The sequence below is a fragment of the Schistocerca gregaria genome, chromosome 2, assembly GCF_023897955.1.
Source record: "Schistocerca gregaria isolate iqSchGreg1 chromosome 2, iqSchGreg1.2, whole genome shotgun sequence".
Taxonomy (NCBI): Eukaryota; Metazoa; Arthropoda; class Insecta; order Orthoptera; family Acrididae; genus Schistocerca; species Schistocerca gregaria.
Genome location: NC_064921.1, coordinates 479,293,602 through 479,314,800, shown reverse-complemented (window position 1 = coordinate 479,314,800; position 21,199 = coordinate 479,293,602). Strand labels below are relative to the sequence as shown.

At 39.9% G+C, this 21,199-nt stretch overlaps 1 protein-coding gene across 2 annotated transcripts in view; it reads left to right on the top strand.

Annotated features, from left to right (window-relative positions):
• Window positions 1–20,730, top strand: part of LOC126327217 (developmentally-regulated GTP-binding protein 2) — a 130,219-nt gene extending 109,489 nt beyond the window's left edge. For both annotated transcript variants that reach the window (XM_049995869.1, XM_049995871.1), the window contains exons 6-8: window positions 6,541–6,698; window positions 11,038–11,239; window positions 20,514–20,730. In XM_049995869.1, the coding sequence (XP_049851826.1) occupies window positions 6,541–6,698; window positions 11,038–11,239; window positions 20,514–20,600 (447 nt within the window). In that variant the 3' untranslated portion in view covers window positions 20,601–20,730. The remainder of the gene's footprint in view (window positions 1–6,540; window positions 6,699–11,037; window positions 11,240–20,513) is intronic.
• Window positions 20,731–21,199: the final 469 nt, after the last annotated feature.

The window sequence follows — 21,199 nt, the reverse complement described above, 5'->3', positions numbered from 1 at the left end:
TACATCTTATAAGTGCCTCTTCACATGCCGCAAATCACCACACGATGCTTTGTATTATTTGTTCCATGTTAATGACGCCATATGAGCACTGTGCAGATGTACTATATGTGAGAGAGTAACCAACATGTGGTGAAATGTGTTGTCATAATGTCCTGGCTAACAGTTGTGTTTTGAAATTTTTCCAGATTTACACAATCCAAATTATACAATGTCATTTTTAATGCATTAAACATTGATTGAAAATTTCATTTTCTCCGTGTTAAAACCACAAAGCTGTGCATTTCAGATTAGGATGTTCTTTGCCATAATTACATATAATTGAGTATAGAATAGCCTAACCAGAGCATATTTTTTGAAGTGATTAGTGCTGGGAAAGTGGGCGGTCCATTATGCACACGCCGTGTGTGTGTGCGTGTGTGTGTGTGGTGTGTGTATTTTACACACAAATTTCACTAATACTGTGCAATACCTCTCCTGTTAACAGTTTAGTGTTTTCATATAGTGGGCCAGTTCCTGATCATAACATTGTAGTTTGATTTGTGGAATAATTTCATACAGTTATATCAATTATGAACATAAAATCATCTTTGTGTCTCCATTAAATTAGGATAGAAAATGTTGAGTGAAAAGGGGCAGTGGACTTTAGAGTGTCCCAGACACTTAGTTGGACTTGTTTACTTAGCTGTTTACTTAGCTAGTCAGGTCACTTGCTGGAGAGTGTCCTATGATTACTTTTTGGCTGTATATTGCAGTATGGATTATGCGAGCTCAGCACTTTGTATTTCTTGATGTTTCTCTTGGCAGCACCTTCTGGAATCTTTATTCTTAATCTTTACAATGATATTGCCAAATGTATGAGAGCAGTTCACACCACCCAATAAAGGTATCTAGCATGAGGTTTTTGGTCAGACGGGATTTTAGGGAACTTTGGAAACAGATTGACTGGATAGTCATATTTGGAAATGATACTGTGTGTTCACTTTGGTGGTGTCTTTGTGCCTGAAAATTGTTGGAAATACCATAACTGTTTTCAGTGGTGTGTGCATTGATTTTTCAGAATAGTCAAAGTTGGCATGTATGAGACACAAGCTATTTATTTTCTTTTGTCACTTATTCCAACAGAAAAACCCCAAATTAATGAACCCCGTTTTAAGGAAATCATGCTTTTGTTGAATATTTTTGTAGGACCCAGGAAAACTTCCATAAGAACTTTATTATTCCTCCCCACTTCTAATGAACCATGCTTTAACAAAATTCTGATTTTAGGAAATAAACATGAAACACTCACAAATTAAAATTCCATTTTTATGCAATTCCTAAAATGTCAGAGTGAATTTCTGATTTCTTTCAGGTTCACATGGTCATAGTAAACGGTAATCGATTCTGTCAGTTGACACAAACCTAGTACATAGTCAGTAAATCGACTTCTCTTGGAGCAAGACTGGCAGATGCATTGAACAATTCAGAAATGGTTTTCTGTCCTATCTAATACACAACTTAGGTCACATGATCTGATGATAGTATTTGAGTCTACAAAGCACAAAAAATGTAGTTGCTTGTTTATTGAAGTATCAGCACTGTAAATTTTACTTTTGTGTAGTTATTGCCTGTAAACCTAGAAAGCATACAGTTCAGCAAAAGCTGATGATGTAGGTGGCAATTTTGACATAAAAATTTCTGACTTGCCAAAGAAATATAATTTATCACCATTTACATATGTAGCATACTCAAAAATAAGGAAGCATTTGTAAATAGTGAAGCTAACAACTCATGTGGATCCAAAAGGAAGAACATTCATATGTCTACATTCAGTGGTGTACAAAATATTGTTTTAAAGTGGTTTCAAGGACTGAGAAGTGGCAGCATTTGTAAAAGCAGAAACATACTGCAAGAGAAGGCTTGTGAAATTGCCTTGAAGATCAGTGTTGAAAATTTAAGTGCCTAAAAGTTGGTTGGATGGTTTTAAAAAATGCCATCTGTTATTTTAGAGTGTAAGTAGAGAAAGTGAGACTCTGGTTGTAGAAAGTGTAAACAAAGAGCTGCCACAACTGATACAGCGTTGTGAACCTAGACACACGTCCAAAGCTGATGAAGCTGAGTGTCTTTTATAATTTACTTCCTGCAAAATCGTATTCTGTTAAGGGAGAAAGTGTCATTGTGGTAAAGAAAACTAAAGACAATATGACAGCGCTATTGTGTGTAAATAGTTGTGGGTGTGAAAAGTTGCCTTCACTGATGACAGGAAGATTTAAAATTCCCAGGTGTTCCAAAAACAAAACCTCTACTTTATACCCAGAGCTTGGATGTTATCAGAAATCTTAATGAGATTTTTCAGGCATTTAGATGCCAAGATGATTGCAGCAGATAAGAGAATTGTACTTATTGGCTGATGCCCCATGGATCCAAAGGAAACAATTTCTGCATAATGTAAATTTTGTGTTTCTTCCTCCATACAGAGTAGAAGTTGTGCAGAAGTCAGTTTCATTGCTTGAAGACAAGGAACTAATGAGACTCGGTATTCTACTGGCTACACATATATTTGCTGCCTGGAACTCTGTGACACATGAAACACTATAGCCTGTGTTAAATTGATTTGCAAAGGCTGGCTGTGGTACACCTGTTGCTGTTAAAGACTCTATTGTTTCAAAAGTATGGAGTAGTATTACTGATATTTTTGGAAATGTGAAATTTCTAGGACTGTGTTGTGATAATGACATTGGTTTCCACACTCGAGATTGATGCAAGTGAATTGCTTGTGAAGGAACAGTGACGTAGGAGCTGGTGGTGGTAATGGTTGTCAGTGTTGTTGTTGAGGAGGAGGAGGAGCAGGAGGAAAGGGAGCCACCACAAAAAGTTGTGCTCCTTCTATGCAAGGAATTGATACCACCAGGAATTCCTTTTCCTTTTTAATGTAGATGAATCAGTTCTAACTGGAGTGACAAATTCTTTCATTACAGTACACTGGAAGGACAAAACAGTCAAGTTTTTAAAAAATAGTGGATGTGTCCTGTAAAAAGTAATAATGCTATATTTACTGTATTTAAATTTGTAGCACAGGATATTACTAATTTTGTAATTAAATACCAGCTAAACATACTTCAACTACAATTCTGGGTCACTCGCTATATGTATTGCGGCAAAACCCTGTTTAGAGAAACCTCTGTTTAAGGAAAAAATATTTAGGTCCCCAAAGATTCATTAGAAAGGGATTTCTCTTTATTTATAAAAAGGCTGTATTCTTTAGATGAATATTTTGAGAACAAATTCTATTTCCTGTTTTTGTTCATTGGACCATTGTGCTAATATTCAGTATTTGATAATTGCGTTATCCACCTCGGGGAAGATCAGTTTGGATTCCTTAGAAATACTGGAACACGTGAGGCAATACTGACCTTACGACTTGTCTTAGAAGAAAGATTAAGGAAAGGCAAACCTATGTTTCTAGCATTTGTAGACTTAGAGAAAGCTTTGACAATGTTGACTGGAATACTCTCTTTCAAATTCTAAAGGTGGCAGGGAGCGAAAGGTTATTTACAATTTGTACAGAAACCAGATGGCAGTTATAAGAGTTGAGGGGCGTGAAAGGGAAGCAGTGGTTGGGAAGGGAGTGAGACAGGGTTACAGCCTCTCTCCGATGTTATTCAATCTGTATATTGAGCAAGCAGTAAAGAAAACAAAAGAAAAATTCGGAGTAGGTATTAAAATCCATGGAGAAGAAATAAAAACTTTGAGGTTCGCCGATGACGTTGTAATTCTGTCAGAGACAGCAAAGGACTTGGAAGAGCAGTTGAATGGAATGGACAGTGTCTTGAAAGGAGGATATAAGATGAACATCAACAAAAGCAAAACAAGAATAATGGAATGTAGTCGAATTAAATCAGGTGATGCTGAGGGAATTAGATTAGGAAATGAGACACTTAAAGTAGTAAAGGAGTTTTGCTATTTGGGGAGCAAAATAACTGATGAAGGTCGAAGTAGAGAGGATATAAAATGTAGACTGGCAATGGCAAGGAAAGCGTTTCTGAGGAAGAGAAATTTGTTAACGTCGAGTATAGATTTAAGTGTCAGGAAGTCATTTCTGAAAGTATTTGTATGGAGTGTAGCCATGTATGGAAGTGAAACATGGACGATAAATAGTGTGGACAAGAAGAGAATAGAAGCTTTCGAAATGTGGTGCGACAGAAGAATGCTGAAGATTAGATGGGTAGATCACATAACTAATGAGGAAGTATTGAATAGGATTGGGGAGAAGAGAAGTTTGTGGCACAACTTGACCAGAAGAAGGGATCGGTTGGTAGGACATGTTCTGAGGCATCAAGGGATCACCAATTTAGTATTGCAGGGCAGCGTGGAGGGTAAAAATTGTAGAGGGAGACCAAGAGATGAATACACTAAGCAGATTCAGAAGGATGTAGGTTGCAGTATGTACTGGGAGATGAAGAAGCTTGCACAGGATAGAATAGCATGGAGAGCTGCATCAAACCAGTCTCAGGACTGAAGACAACAACAACATCAATATGAAACTTTTTCTTATTTTGGATACTTTTACTTATTCAAAACATTTAGTGTATTTTCTGTTTAAAAATGCACTCTTTTTTAATCTTCACTTTGTCTGTTATTAATAAACAGGTGAAACATGATTTTAGACATTCCAGTCGGATATTCTTTATCTTCAGTTATTCAGTAACTAATGATAAATTAAAGCAGAGTATATCGTTTTCTGTCGTTTTGCATGCTATGTGACTAATTTGTAATACATAACTTGTTAGTGTTGTTCCCATTACCCATTCCACATCTAACGAACAAAGACCTCCTATAGACTTATCCATGCGTTATGGTCTTCATCTATAGGCTTCAAAGTTCTCTTTATGTGTTTCCTAATATCATTATATACCTTTTAATAGATCACAGTCAGTTTTATTCTTAGTACTGTTTGTCCTTTGACTGGTCCATTTACTAATTGATTTTGTCTATGAGAAATAATATGTTAAGGCAAATAGCTTGTTCTTGGCAAATTTTACTAACATATGATCTGTCTTCATTATGATGTAATTGATTAGTTATTTAATTACATGTTCCATGGGCCACTTTGTGTGATATATAATACAGACACACAATGAGTCAGTGTACAGAATATTAACTTCATTGACATTTAAATATGCCTCGATGGATGGATGGATGCTGGAAATTGGTTGCAAAAATTCTCTCTCTCGTGTGTGTGTGGGGGGGGGGGGGGGGGGGGGGGAGGGGGTATGCGTGTGGTTCTTTTCTTCTCAAAGTACTTGATAAGTAGACAGTAGCTTTATAAATCATAATTAGCTGCATAACAGTTATGCTGATGCGAGATAGGCAAGCTTTACATGCTTTGTCATATTTCTCCTGCTTTATTGTTTTAGCTGTATTCTAGACATTAACTGGACTGCTTTAGTATAATTTTGCTTTATGCTTCCTGAACACAGCTATTATGAAGACATGTCCAATTTTAATTTTTCATTTGTGTATTAATCCAAAGAACTGTTTTATCATAGATTTAACTTATTTTCTTGTTGATCTTTGATTATGCAGGATGGAGCTCAACCATAGTTTCTGTAGAGGTGTCTCCAGTGATATATTAATTCCACATACATCACTTTGTGTGGAGTATGTGTCAGTTGTTTGTATCAACATTTGTAATGTATTAATTACCATTTTACTCCTTGTTCATTAATATGTTCTAGGCCTCCATAGATCAGTAAATGTAGGGGATGAAAGGTTTTTTGAAGGTAATTCTGTCTTGAGAACATAATTTTTTTTTGTGTATTGGCATTTGAAGTGTGGCTTGTTGACAAAATCAGTGAATATTTACAAGAAGATGCTGACTACAATAGTTAAACTGCACTTTTTTATGGGGACTGTACATTTTGTAAGATGATTACTTACAAAATATTCAAACTTTCAATGCAACCAAATTTGGCAATCCATTGTAAACATTTCTTGAAGAGCTAACATTCAGTGTCAATGCAACCAAATTTGGCAATCCATTGTAAACATTTCTTGAAGAGCTAACATTCAGTGCAAGCATAATTTTGCAGTTCTTTTAGTAAATGGACTAAGGGATATTAGCCTCACAGTGATTTAGATTCTATAATTGTCCACTTATTTAAAATATTTTTCTTCTTCATAAGTTTTGCGACCTCTTCAATGTTGTCTCTTACCTTTTTAAGCAATTTCTGAATTGGTTACTTTGGCATTGCCCATCTTTCTTGAAGTTAAGTGACACTTTTTGTAACTATTCATTAATGATAAATGTATTATTTACTTGTGTATTTTAACCACACTGCCTCTAACGTAAGAATTTCAAAGATCTTGCCCTGCGGAAGGAATAAAATTATCAAGAATTCATTTTAGCTTTTTTAAAAGGTTTCACAATATCAAATTTGATTTAAATATGGTAGCCCATTCCCTCCACTGAATTAAAATGTATTAGTTCCTTATTTAAATGTTGAAATAAATGGAATTAGTAGTGTAACGTAATACCTCTCTTGTATAATTTTTTTTCAGGTTCTGTTTAGGGAAGACTGTACACCAGATGAACTGATTGATGTTATAAGTGCTAACAGAGTCTACATGCCATGCCTTTATGTTTATAATAAAATAGATCAGATATCAATAGAAGAAGTAGACCGAATTGCTAGACAACCAAATAGTGTTGTCGTGAGGTAAGAGCTTTTAGTTGTTCTACTTTATTGCATTGTTGTTCCTGGTGTTCATAAATTCCTTGACTGCCAGTTAACAATGTTTGTGGTATTGGGCAAGCCAGTGTCTGATAAGAGCTACAAAGTTCAGTTTTGCATTATCCATAGTCTCCTCAGTTTAATTGTCCTACATTACACAACTGCATGATTTCCAGATATTCATGTGAAAGAACACAAATTTTGTAAATCATTAAATATGTGAAAGTAATTATACTTATCATGGTAGCTGCAAGCTAACCTTTCATCAACACAACTGCTGTTTATTTTAGCAATAATCCTTATCCTTTGGTGATATGACATATTGATTCCTTGTATTGGTAAACCAGCAAAGAGTGTAGTCATTTCGTTTATTGTATCTTCCCTCTCAAACTTACTGGTTACCTAATTATTCTTTCAGTCAGCTTTCTAGACAAAGTGGAACAGGTGCTTTCGTGGCAGCAGAAATAAACAACCACTGACTTATAGTATAGTAACTCAGCAAAAAAGTGATTGGATGAAGAAACTAGTGCTAATCAGAGAGTAGAGAAACTAAGGGAAAAAGTAGAGAAAACAATTGGAAAAAAATTGTGACAATGGAAGGAACAGAGAGCCAACCAATAAAAAATGTTGCTGGAGAGGCAGAGAATGGCTAGCTTCAATAGAGAAATATACAGAGGAGAAAAGTGAGGAAATGTGTCTTTTCATATGAAGAAAAGAGAAAGTGACTAGTGTGGAACTGAAGACATAACAATGCACATTTCTGTGTCTTTGGAAGCAAAGTACTGGCAAAGCCTCCTGACATATTTTTATTGTCATATTTATCCATCAAAGACACATCGGCCATGAAGCTCCACTGCTGAATGAACCCCCCCCCCCCCTTTTCAGACTTGTTCATGCTTTACAGTTTCAATTATTACATCCATGTTGTTCTTGCACACTTTATGTCGCCATGTACCTATCTTTCATAGGTTGTCATCATGGTCCTTTTTTTTCCAGAAGAAGGCTGCAGCCCCAGAAGTCCATTCTCATGAGATGGGTGACACTCGAGTTCTGAAGTAACTATGTTAATTATTTCACCATCACTCACAATGGATCCATTCCTTACAAGTTACTCAACTGTATTTCTTCTTGTTTCACTACCAGGACAATTATTTGTATGTGATTAAAGCAGAGAGCAACTTGCATCTTTTTTGTTGTTACATGACAGCAAACATGTATACAGCAAAAAGTAAATTAAATTCAAATTTGATACTATTAGTCACAACTGGTTCACAACTTGAAGTTCACTAAAGACTTATGACTGAATTTCGTGCCTCTTCAATACTTAAAGGAAGTGCCTGGTCCTTTTCAGCATTTACGTATATGAACATAGGGATACATGCAGAAATGTGCCATGAGAGTTGTTGTAGACTGTACCATGGGATCACTGTAACTCAACCACTACATTGGTTGAAATCATATTCACATTACTTTGAGATTTGGAACATTTCTTCTGTTGTTTTCCAAGCATTTTAAATGAATGTACAGAACTGTTTATCCTGAACAGTCTTTATTTGGTATAATCTTCGTAAAGTTATAAAATTACCAGCTACTATTAAATTAGTAATATGCTGATAATGTAATTCCTGTAAAAGGATACTTCTTTGACTGTGATCTCGCCTAATGGAAAGATATTTTACTAATTTTTTTCTCCTTAAAGATTTCAATTAAAAGGAAGCAGTAACAAGATAAATGGGAGTTGCGTATTCTTGATTGCTGTTATTGTTATACGACATTTAAATCTGGCTCAATTGTCAGCATGGGGATACAGAAACTAATCTATCCATAGATTCAAATTGTGACTGAACACTTTAGTCACACCACAATTTGGGAAACACTGTTAACTACGTAACACATGAAGTTATAAATAGGCTTACTATTATTTGAATAAGCAAAATCTTTGAACCTAATACTTTAACTGTCACTTTATGAAAACAGTGTGGAATATTTCAAAACTTATGCTCACTGAATAATTATGTATCTTACAACTTCAGAGTTTTGTAACTATTGTTAAGGAAGACAATTGTTTTTCAGTTTAGTAAAATAGGATACACTGATTCATCGCAGCACTTGGGATAGGATACTGTCTAGTTGAATGACTAAGCATAAAAAACAGTGGCTCAGTATAAAATTTACCAGACTCAAACTCATTGGAAACAAAACCATATAACTGGTTCATGCCATTATACAGTATACATCTGATAATGAGATGAAGGTGGTGTCAATGTTGATCTCCTGTGCTATTCTAAAAAGGTGGCAAAATTATCCATGACTCCTCCAGTGTAACAAGTTCTGAAAATTCTCTTCTTAGTGTCCGGTTTTCTTAGTAACAGAGTTAACCAAAGTACGCCATGAATAATATGGCACGTTACTACCGCATCTGAGGCTACATTATATAGTCTTGCAGTTTTTCTCACCTCTTTCAGTTTACAAGATGTGGGAGCTTTGCAGTTTGTTTGCCAGTTTCACCTTTTCAATCCCCACCTATCTAGTTCTGTTGCAGCGGGTGGTAGGTCTTTCCCCACCCTCCACCCCCACCAAGTTTTACACAATTACACACCTACTTTCCCTGTGCGTGAACCAGTGAAATTTAACATCTTCTTTCTTTTACAGCACATACTTTAGACATTACATCCATAGATTAATTACAGTGATATGATAATTTATATCAGTAAAACATTTACATGGCTGTTACATCAGAGAGCAGGATTATACAGAAGTCACATTAAGTAAAAACCTGCCAGAGAAGTTAGATAAGAGCATTATAGGTAACATTGATAATAATACACTACTGGCCATTAAAATTGCTTTAACAAGAAGAAATGCAGATGATAAACGGGTATTCATTGGACAAATATATTATACTAGAACTAACATGTGATTACATTTTCGTGCAATTTGGGTGCATAGATCCTGAGAAATCAGTACCCAGAACAACCACCTCTGGCCGTAATAACAGCCTTGTTTGGACATTGAGTCAAACAGAGCTTGGATGGCGTGTACATGTACAGCTGCCCATGCAGCTTTAACACGATACCACAGTTCATCGAGAGTAGTGACTGGCGTATTGTGATGAGCCAGTTGCTCGGCCACCATTGACCAGACGTTTTCAATTGGTGAGAGATCTGGAGAATGTGCTAGCCAGGGCAGCAGTAGAACATTTTCTGTATCCAGAAAGGCCTGTACAGGACCTGCAACATGCAGTCATGCATTATCTTGCTGAAATGTAGTGTTCTGAGGGGATTGAATGAAGGGTAGAGCCACGGTTTGTAACACATCTGAAATGTAACGTCCACTGTTCAAAGGGCTGTCAATGAGAACAAGAGGTGACAGAGACATGTAACCATTGGCACCCCATACCATCACGCCGTGTGATACGCCAGTATGGCGATGTCTAATATACGCTTCCAATGTGCATTCTCCGCGATGTCGCCAAACATGCATGCAAGCATCATTATGCTGTAAACAGAACCTGGATTCTTCTGAAAAAATGACGTTTTTCCATTCATGCACCCAGGTTCGTCGTTGACCACACCATCGCAGGCACTCCTGTCTGTGATGCAGCATAGAGGGTAAACGCAGCCATGGTCTCCAAGCTGATAGTTCATGCTGCTGCAAACGTCGTCGAACTGTTCGTGTAGATGGTTGTTGTCTTGTAAACATCCCCATCTGTTGACTCAGGGATCGAGACGTGGCTGCATGATCCATTACAGCCATGCGGATGAGATGCCTGTCATCTTGACTTCTAGTGATATGAGGCCGTTGGGATCGAGCACGGCATTCCGTATTACCCTCCTGAACCCATTGATTCCATATTCTGCTAACAGTCATTGGATCTCGACCAACGCGAGCAGCAATGTCACGATACGATAAACCGCAATCGCGATAGGCTACAATCCGATCTTTATCAATGTCAGAAATGTGATGGTTATGCATTTCTCCTCCTTACACGGCACATCACAACGATGTTTCATCAGGCAACGCCGGTCAATTGCTGTTTGTGTGTGAGAAATCGGTTGGAAACTTTCCTCATGTCAAAATCGGTTGGAAACTTTCCTCATGTCAGCACGTTGTAGGTGTCGCCACTGGTGCCAGCCTTGTGTGAATGCTATGATAAGCTAATCATTTGCATGTCATAGCATCTTCTTCCTGTCAGTTAAATTTCACGTCTTTAGCACGTTATCTTTGTGGTGTAGCAATTTTAATAGCCAGTAGTGTATTACAAAGTGTCTGAAACTGTGCACTGTTACAGAAAAAAAAAATTTACACCCATTATTTTTTTCAGTTGCAATATGAAGCTAAATCTGGATTACCTATTGGAGAAACTGTGGGAGTATCTGTCTTTGATTCGTGTGTACACTAAGAAGCCTGGTGAACCTCCAGACTTTGATGATGGCCTTATTTTAAGAAAAGGTGTTACTGTTGAGCATGTTTGCCACGCTATTCATCGTACATTGGCTGCTGCATTCAAATATGCACTTGTTTGGGTAAGTATATAAACTCTCACATGAATCCACTTTACACTTAAATGAGCAAGGACTGAAACACAACTCAGCTTTTTACATGATCTTCAAAGTAGACTATTAGTGTAACACATTTTTGACAACATGACAAGTACTTCAGATCATCCTAAACAAGCTACTATAAAACAGAACACAATATTCCTTTATAACTTCAAAAGCAAGTAGTTAAATTGTATTACAGACTTATTCCTGCTTTTGAAAAGGGCATATGACTCTTAATGACTGAACTGATTCTTTAATACTTTTGCTTATCCTCAGTTTCTAGAAAAGTCTATGACCTCATTGATGAGGAACAGTCAGTACTGAGTGCCCCAAACCATTAAGAACATTTGCTACACTATAATCAAGAACTAGAAAATGTTACTATTAGGGATATAATTTTCTAGACCATCACTACCTAAAATATGTGAAATAAATGTAGGAGATTTGAAAAGAAGAGGAACTGCAATTGGCTCATGTGATTTTATATATGTAGATTTCTATAAAAGAAATTTAAGTAAATAAAAGCTCTTCTCAACCCAAAGATTGGTGTAAACACCTCAGTGCTTTACTAGACATGTTCATATTGGAGATTGTATGTTATTGCTTTTCTCCAACCTTGGAACTGGCTTAGCCTGTTACATGGGTGCCTACAGTTCAATATGGGTTCTGAACTGTTGAGCAAATTGACTTTTAAATGTTAATGAATCATAGCCTGAGGCAAAGTAAATTATAAGTGACTCTAAAATCCTAGGACCTACTCGAATGTGAAACCTGGACGTCTTTATTCGTAGTGCCACTGTCCCGCACCAAAATCTAGGGAAGGGATGGAGGAAAAATACATAAACTTCTTGTGACTTTCAGGCCAAAGCATTGAGTATGCTAGAATTTAGTTTATCAGAGAGTTCTGGGAGTTTGTTGAGAACACTTAAAAAGCAATATATGTTATTATTGCAATCAGTTTTATGCTGGTTTTATCATTCTTGAGTATTATGCACAGCACTTGTGGCAAAATGCTGTCACTGCAGACGAATTGAAGGTATAAACAAATTGTCAGTGATTAAGAATATCAGATATTGAAAAGGATAAACATAAAAACTATAGAGCTTAAGTGCTGTCACAACTTGGTCAAAATTCTCCAGTGAGTTTTCAGAATCCACCATGGTCCTTCAAACCATCAATTACTGCAAAGAATGCATAAGTACGATGGAAATGGCAAACAGTAATTGACAATGTAGGAAAAGTCAGATTACTACTTACTGTAAGGAATACACGTTAAGTTGCAGACAGCCACATTTAAAAGACCCTTACATAAAACTTTTGGCCACAGAGCCAAAACAGAAATGCAAACAACTCAGCAAGCAAACCTCATGCACCCCACCCCCTGCCTCTCAGGGGGCTTGTCACTCTTTGGTGGGTTCATGCTTGTCTACCACAGAGCCCCAGCCTTTGAAATATTTTTTTCCTTTCCGTGCTGAATGTGTATCGTCTTGCTATTCTTTTTCCCCTCCCTTGGCGAACATGTCTGGGATGTTATGCATTGTCTGTCGATGATGTAAGAACAGTCTGTGTTGTAACTGCGACCAGGACGGTCGCGGGGGTAGCACTGACGGAAGGCGCGGCGGGACCCGCAGCGAGGCCCACGAACAACAACACAAGAAAAAGGATGGACACGACCAACATAGGACAGAACAAATACGACATGACTGAACAACAGAGTCACAAGGAAACAAATTCGTACGCGAACCAGGAAGAAAGCAGTCTAGCGCAAGCGAGGTGCAAACCGACGCAAGCAAGATAAGTCTGACTTGATGTGTGAGTGGCTGGCGCTTAAGTATGCTCTTGGGGCCGCCGTTATTGGCCGCTGGGACCATGTGTTCCACTGGTGGTGTTCCCACACTAAAAGCGGGCCAGGAGGTGCATGCCGCCACAACTTACGGTGCAGCGACCTCTATGGGTCTTCGACGTCCATCACGTCTGGCGCGGATTCAAATTCCACAGCATGCGGTACCAGAGTCTCATTGTTTTTCACACCCTTTTCCTTTCTTTGTTTCCCTTCTCCTCTCAATCATGCGCTTCAACGTTTGAGGTTCTTCTTTTTCTTCTTCTTTCCTATCTGCTCCTGAAGGCCGGCCCATGTGTCTGACATGTAACAGGTGACTGGGTAATGCGTAATTCCCAGCCCCGGGTTGACAGGTAGAGTTTGTACGTACCCCCTGGCACGGGCCAGGCCCAAGGAGAAGTGAGTGCCTGAGCTGAAACCTTCCCAAATTGTCGATTGCTCCCTCTGTCAAGTGTTCGGGAGGTATGACCTGAGATGTGAACAATCATTTAAGGTGGGTGTGCCCCCTTTTCAAGGGGGACCCCCAGTTGGAAGGAGCATGCAATCGGAGATGCTGGCAATCATGGGGGATTTTCTTGCAATGAGTCAATCATCTCCACAATCAACATCTACGAAACATAAACATAATGAGGCTAACGATTCAAAGGTTGTTCCCGTTGCACCATGGTTTCTTGTGGTCTCACATGCTGAAGACGATCAGTCCTTTGCAAGGTAAATCGATTTATTATTCAGAAAGGTGTTGATGCAATTGCTGATCATGTGAAAACCTAATCTCGTGTATGGAATGGCACTTTGTTTTTGGAGACTATTTCTGATTCTCAAGCACACCAACTGCTTGCCACCTCGCTTCTCCATTGCTACCCTGTTCATGTCAGGGCCCATAGAATTTTGAATTCTTCCTGTGGTGTTATTTACACTAGGCTACTCAATGGTTTAACTGAGGCCAAAATCTAATCTTACCTCTCTGATCAGGGTGTCATTGCGATCCACTGGGTAATGAAAAAGGCACATTACTCCTTAGTGCCCACCCACACACTTTTTCTCACCTTTCATACTGTGGGACTTCTGTCTAAGTTCAAAGCAGGCTATGAAATTATCACAGTGCAGCCATACATTCTGAACCCAATGTGCTGCTACCAGAGTCATTGTTTCAACCACACTAGAACGTCTTGTCGACACCCAGCCAAATGTGTAACCAGTGGTAGGGATGCGCACGAGGGCGATTGTCTGCCTCCTTCTCCCCTCTGTATCAACTGCAATGGCGGCCGTGCCACCTCCTCTCAGGGTTGTCCCATGTATCTTGATGACCAGACTGTCCAACAGATCTGGGTAAAGGAAAAAGTGCTGTACTCAGTTGCTCGCAAGTTATTGGCTAGTTGCAAACCCTGGCACCTATATTTCTGTTCTTGTTACCCCTCACTCCATGAAGGACATGACCACACAGACATGTGATCTCCAATTCAGCTCTGAGGTTCTGAAATCGCCCAGTGTCAAGGTAGCATCGCCATCCCCTCATTCAGCTGTGCAACAAGCCATTAAACTCTCGCCTCAAGGGGCAAGCCACCAGCTACACAACCAGTAGTCCAGAAAGAGTACTTCCATAAAGACTTCCTATATCCCTCCAGACAACCAACACCTGAGTCTACCTCTAACCGGAAACACTCGAAGAAGTCCACCACAGGCAAACTGTCTTCTCCTTTGACAACTCGAACATCCTCTTCAACGGTGTCGCAATGTGATACCTTAGCCCAGCCAGCCTCCATGTCACCGGTGCTCACCACCAACATTTTTCAGCATTGAACTTCACAGACCAACTGCACAAGCAATCCGATGCTTCTGTCGAACCCATGGAGCAGGATCCTCCTGCTTCTGTGCCCTGTAATAGCAACTCTTCACAGGCTGTCACTCGGCAGCAGCTGAGGTGACACCCTTACACCTCTTCCTCATCATGCCTCTCCTCCAATGGAATGTTTGTGGTCTTCGGTCCCACAAAGAGGATTTACGGCTGCTTTTAGCATTGCAGTGTCCCCTTGTACTCTGCCTTCAGAAAATGAAATTGAACCCTCACGACTGCTTTGAGCTTTCACATTTCTTCCCGGTTTGTTTTGACCTTCCCTCTGAGGTCGGCACCCTATCTCATGGGAGCATCATGCTGCTCATATGCGATGACATTCATAGCCAACCCATCTCCCTGAATACCCATCTTCAAGCTATTGCAGTTCGCCTTTTACTTCCCCACCTGATTTTTTCTGTCTGTACCATTTATGTCCCTCCGTCATTCAATGTCACCAGGGCAGACTTCCTTGAGGTTATTGGGCAGCTACCTCCCCATCTTAATAATGGAGCACCTATTTTCCTTTCCTACTCCTTGCACATCTATTATCATTTGGACTCCTTCTTCTGCACTGCCCACTTTGCCCATCGTCTTGAGTAGTCTGTTCTTTCTGGTGCCTAAACGAGCAACCATTTCCCTTGTGCTATCTGTTTCCTGACTCCTAACCCGCACATCCAAATGGCAACTTACTAAGGCTGACTGGCAGCTTTACTCCTCCCTGGAGACCTTCAAACAAGAAGATTTCCTCGGTTGTGATGACCAGGTGGAATATCTCACAAATGTTATACTTACTGCTGCAGAATGTTCCATTCCTCGCACTTTCTCTTTACCACACCGTGTACCAGACTCTTTTTGGGCTGAAGTGTGCTGTGACACAATTCATGTGTGCTCTCTGTGTTTTCAATCGTCAACCTACAATGGCAATCTGCATTCCGTATAAACAGATGCATGGAAAGTGTCATTGCTTTCTTTGGGAAAGCAATAAAAGCTAGCTGGATTTCATTCACTAGTTCTTTTAACAGTCCCATCCGTTCCTCTGTCGTGTGGGCCAGCTTCCAATGGCTCTCTGGGACCAGGATCCATTCACCAATTTCTGGCCTGACAGTAGCAGACAATGTTATTGTGGATCCCATTGTTGTCTCCAAGACCATGGGCCACCATTTTAAGGAAGTTTCAAGCTCTTCCCACTATCACCCTACCTTCCTCCATTCGGATGCTGCAGCACCTTTCTCTTGCATGCATGCATACACTTTCTGCTTAACACGTACAACCACATCTGGACAGAGAGCACATTTCCTGGACTTTGGTGTGAAGCCACCATCATACCCATACCTAAGCCCGGTAAGGACACAAACCTTCCTTCTAACTACGGCCCCAACTCTCTCACCAGCTGCGTTTTCAAGGTGATGAAATGTATGATTCATGCCTGGCTGGTATTGTGGCTCGAGTTGCACAATTTACTAATGAATGCACAATGTGGATTTCTGTCTTATTACTTTGTCCACCCATGTCATGAATGGTTTTCTGTGGAAATCCCAGATTGTGGCTGTGTTTTTCGATTTGGTGAAGGCCTACAACACGTGCTGGAGGACTGATTTTCTCTGTACTCTTACATGTGGGGCTTTCGTGGCCATCTGCCGTTTCCTTCAGGAATTTTTAAAAGACCAAGTTTTCAAGGTGCGTGTGGGTTCTGCCTTGTCAGACATCTTTATTGAGGAAAATTGTGTGTCTCAGGGTTCCTTCCTGAGTGTCATCCTCTTTGCTATTGCCTTTAACCCTATATTGGCCTGTCTGCCGCCGGACATTTCCGACTCTCTTTTTGTTGACAATTTTGCCATCTATTGCAGTTCTCCACTGACCTGTCACACTGAGCGGCATCATCAGCAATATCTTGATTGTCATTACTCGTGGAGTATCAACATTGGCTTTCATTTTTCCACTGACAAAACCGCCTGTATGAATGTCTGGCAGGTTTCTCCCATCATCTTTACATCTTGGGCCTGTTGCCCTTCCATTTGTTGAAACTACGAAATTCCTGGGGCTCATGCTCAATAGGAAACCCTCTTGGTCCTGCCATGTGTCTTACCTGGCAGCTTGCTGTATGCGGCTCCTCAGTGTCCTCAATGGTTGTCCTACATGTCCTCAGTGATACTTCCTGGGGTGCCGATTGAACCACCTACTCAGTTTGTGCTGGTCCCTTGTCCGTTCGAAACTCGACTATGGGTGCTTTGTTTGTACATCTGCACGTCCATCCCTCTTATGCTGTCTCAACACTATCCACCATCGTGGCATCCTTTTGGCAACTGGTGCCTTTTACACTAGCCTGGTTGAGAGCCTGTATGCTGAAGCTACTGAACTACCACTGTCCTACTGCTGTGACTTTCTCCACAGCAGGTATGCATGCCGTTTGTCTGCCATGCATGGCCACTCATCCTACGCGTCCCTCGATGATTCTCTCAATCGCCAGTATGGGCGCATCCCTTTTCTCTGTTATCACCTGGAGTCCGCATTCAGCACTTGCTACGGCAGCTTAACTTCAATCTACCTGCAACTTTCCTGGTGGGTTCATGAAGCGACTCATGTTAACCTTGGCCTTCATTTGCTTCCTAAGGACACTATTCCAGCCTCGCTCTATCGCCTTCAGTTTCACAACCTTCGCATGGAACTTTGCATTAGTACTTTTGTGTACACTGATGGCTCTCTGACTGACCATGGGGTCGGGTGTGCCTTGGCACCTGTGTTTTTCGGTATCGCCTTCTGGCACCCTGCTCAGTATTTAGAGCCAAGCTCTTCGCCCTGTATCAGGCCACAGAGTGTCCTCTGCTCAGATTCATCAACACCTTTCAAAGTCAATGTGTGCTGAATACCACCCATCCCTTATTGCAGCGGGTTCAGGAAAACTGTCACTTGCTTAGACTTGGTAGAGCCACTGTGATGTTTATGTGGGTCCCTGGTCATGTCGGTCTGCCAGGAAACAAGGCTGCTGACACTGCTGCCCAGGCTGCAGTCTTCGTACCTCAACCCACTAGTTCCTACATTCCCTCTGATGATCTCTGTGTTGCTGTCTGTCAAGAGGTGGTGTCCCTTTGGCATTGTCAATGGTCCTCCCTTCACAGGAATAAGCTCCGGTTTATTAAGCCTCTCCCAGCAGCCTGGATGTTACCAACTCTCGGCCCTCCCACCAGGATGATGTCAATTTAACTAGGCTGTGTATTGGGTACTGCCTTTTTAGCCATTGTCATATGATAAGTGGCGCTACCCCACCACTCTGTACACATTGCGTCCAAGTTTTAACTGCCCACCACTTCCTGGTGGAATGTACATTTTTTAACCATTTACATTCCCGCTTGGGTTAGCCATCTGAGTTGTCGGCCATTTTGGCAAAAGGTGTGGAGGCTGTTGACGGCATTTTACTTTTTATCTGCTAAAGCAATATGGCAAAGGCCATTTAATTTTTAGTTTCGGAGCTCCGTTTCTGCATGGTGTCTTTATTATCTCTTTCTCCACGCCCCTGTTTTTAGCTGTCTTCTCTTAATGTCACTTGGGACTGACTTATAGTCATTTTTTAACTCCTCTCTGTTGTGTTCTATAGTTTTGACTTGGGCACGTATGACCCCAGTTGTTGTTTGCAATCTAAAGCAAAGCAAAACAAAACTACCTCTTGCATATATGAGAGCAAAGTCCAGCATCTCAAGCATTTTGGCCAGCCAAGTCTAGCATCTCCAGCATTTTGGCCAGAGGTGCTGGAGTCGGTGGTCATGTGTGCGCGAGATGTGTTTGCATGTCTGCATGAATGGCGTGTGTTTCTCTTTTGCTGATGGAGGCTGTGGCCGAAAGCTTTATGTAAGTATCCCTTAATTGTGCCTATCTGAAACTTCACACGTGTTCTTTGTGGTAAGTAGCAATCTGTCTTCCTACATTCTTGATATTCCTACTTGGAGTTCCCATTACTTGATTTTTCCAAACAGTAATTGGAAGCTCCCTGAAACGTCCTTCGCTTTATTTGAAATAACAATGCACACAGTTAATGCCCAGTTAAATTTGTGTATAACCGCTATACCATCCATTATAAAATTTATAGTTAAAACCATCCATGATGGCATTAAATAAGTGTCATGTGGATATTTTAGATAACTGTAACTGTTATTTCACAAATATAGTATAAAGCTGGAAGTAGCTGTACAAATAATTTGTGCTTTTTACATCCGGGTAATCATTAACAACAAAGAGAAAGTTTAGCTTGATTCTCGATTTTTTTTTTTTTTTTTTTTTTTTTTTTTTTTTTTTTTTTTTTTTTTGCGCATGGAAGGCCTAATTAATTGTCACAAAGAATGTTATACTTTCAGATTCTGTTGTTCATACTAGGTACCCATGTTTTCCCTCAGCTGTTTTCATAGATTTATATTGATATAGTGGGTGTTGTAATTTAATTCAAAGGAAAAGTGTCAGACAACTGCTGTATTTTAAGTTAAAAATTTCAGTCACAAACAGTTTCATATATTGTGCAAGTTTGCAAAACATTGAGATTGAAACCTGGTAATATTTTACTGCAGTTATTAACATATATTAAGTGTACATCGGTATATAGGTTGATTTTTCTAAATGGAGACAGACAGCAGGAAACAAACCCTGAGAGGATAAGGAGAAAAAACGGTCATGTGGACATATGGCTGGAAATACATTACAGAGGAGGTACTCACACTTGAAGGTGGAGATAAAATAACTTTTGGCAGTGATCCTGGTATCAACACCAGGCAGACGCCTCACATGCAAGGGGTAAGTCAGACAATCATGTGGAACATTCCCTGTGACAACAGCCATTATCCGTATCAGACACCACATGCAGGTGTTATTACCTACAGACTTGCCTCTGCAGTGATGATTTTGTCACTGGTTCATTGCAGAGGCACCTCATTACTGGAGTTTGTTATCCATCCTATTCACAGATAAGGTTACCTTTGCGAGGAGTTGTATCGTCAACCTTCATAACGCCCGCTTGTTTGGCCAGTCATTACTACTATGGCTAACTACATGGTGGTGTTTGAGCTCCCAGCCCTGTTGAGTGTGGAGATAAGACAGAACATTCCCACTTGTTAGCGTGTTCCCACATGTGCTCTCAATAATTTAAACGTACACTATCAATCTTTTGTCTGTGGCTTCAAGTAAGTGAAACTCCATGAAACACATTTCTGGTTATATATACTTATGGCCTTTTTTGCTCCTTATCCTCTCAGACGTAGTTGCAATGTATGCTCATTTAGTAAAATCACCCATACAGAGACTGTCAGGCAAAGGGCTGTAGGTGTAATGGTATGATAATGGAAGGAATAAAAGTATGTGCTCACCATATAGTTGGGGCACTGAATTATCGGCAGGCATGTAAACAGGACTGAGAATAGTGCTGAGCTACATTTATAGTCTTGTTTGTGTGTCTATCAACAACTCAATGCCTTATCTATATTCCACCAAGAATGTTCTGGTACCATTTTATGATATGTAGCATAGAGTTTTGGGAAGTATAGGGGATGACTGAGCCATAAAACTTAGGTGATCTGAAAAATCTGTAATTTCTTTTTGTGCAGGGGACAAGTACAAAATATTCTCCACAGCGTGTTGGTTTGCATCATGTTATGCATGATGAAGATGTTATACAAGTTGTAAAGAAATAATTATGCGTGTGTGAAGTAAAAGGATCCCAAGAGATACTCAGTGCTTCCATTAAGAGCAAAACCTAACCATTTGGCAAGAGATGTATTTTACTTCTGTAACAAGAGATTAAATAAAGTTATCAAAACAATATCCCATCTTGTGTCTTATTGCTCTACCTTCTCACACCCTGTGGAAGATTCATTTCCACAGAATACTTCAGTAAACACGACTACTCTCATCTGTGTATAGCAGTGAGATCACATTGTGGATAAAGAGGTAAATGTGTTCTGAATTGTGCCCTGTGTCTCTGAACTAAAGCTGACAAAGAGGTAGTTTCTGAATACAGTCCTTCCCGAGAGCATAGAACTTACAAAAATGTGGGGCATGGTACTGGGGAGGGAGAGTTACCTCACTGAAAATTGGATTGGTCCAATAGCTTTTCTGGTAATTGCCATTTCCTATTTGCCTGTTTGCTCCATAATGAATCTTCTTTTTGGTGAGTAACAATCTAGCCTCGTATAGCTGCTTATGTTACCTACCACTAAATATAAGTACTATTAAGCCCTGATGTATGGTCATGAATGTCACATTGAGTCCTCATTAATAAAATAACAAAGAC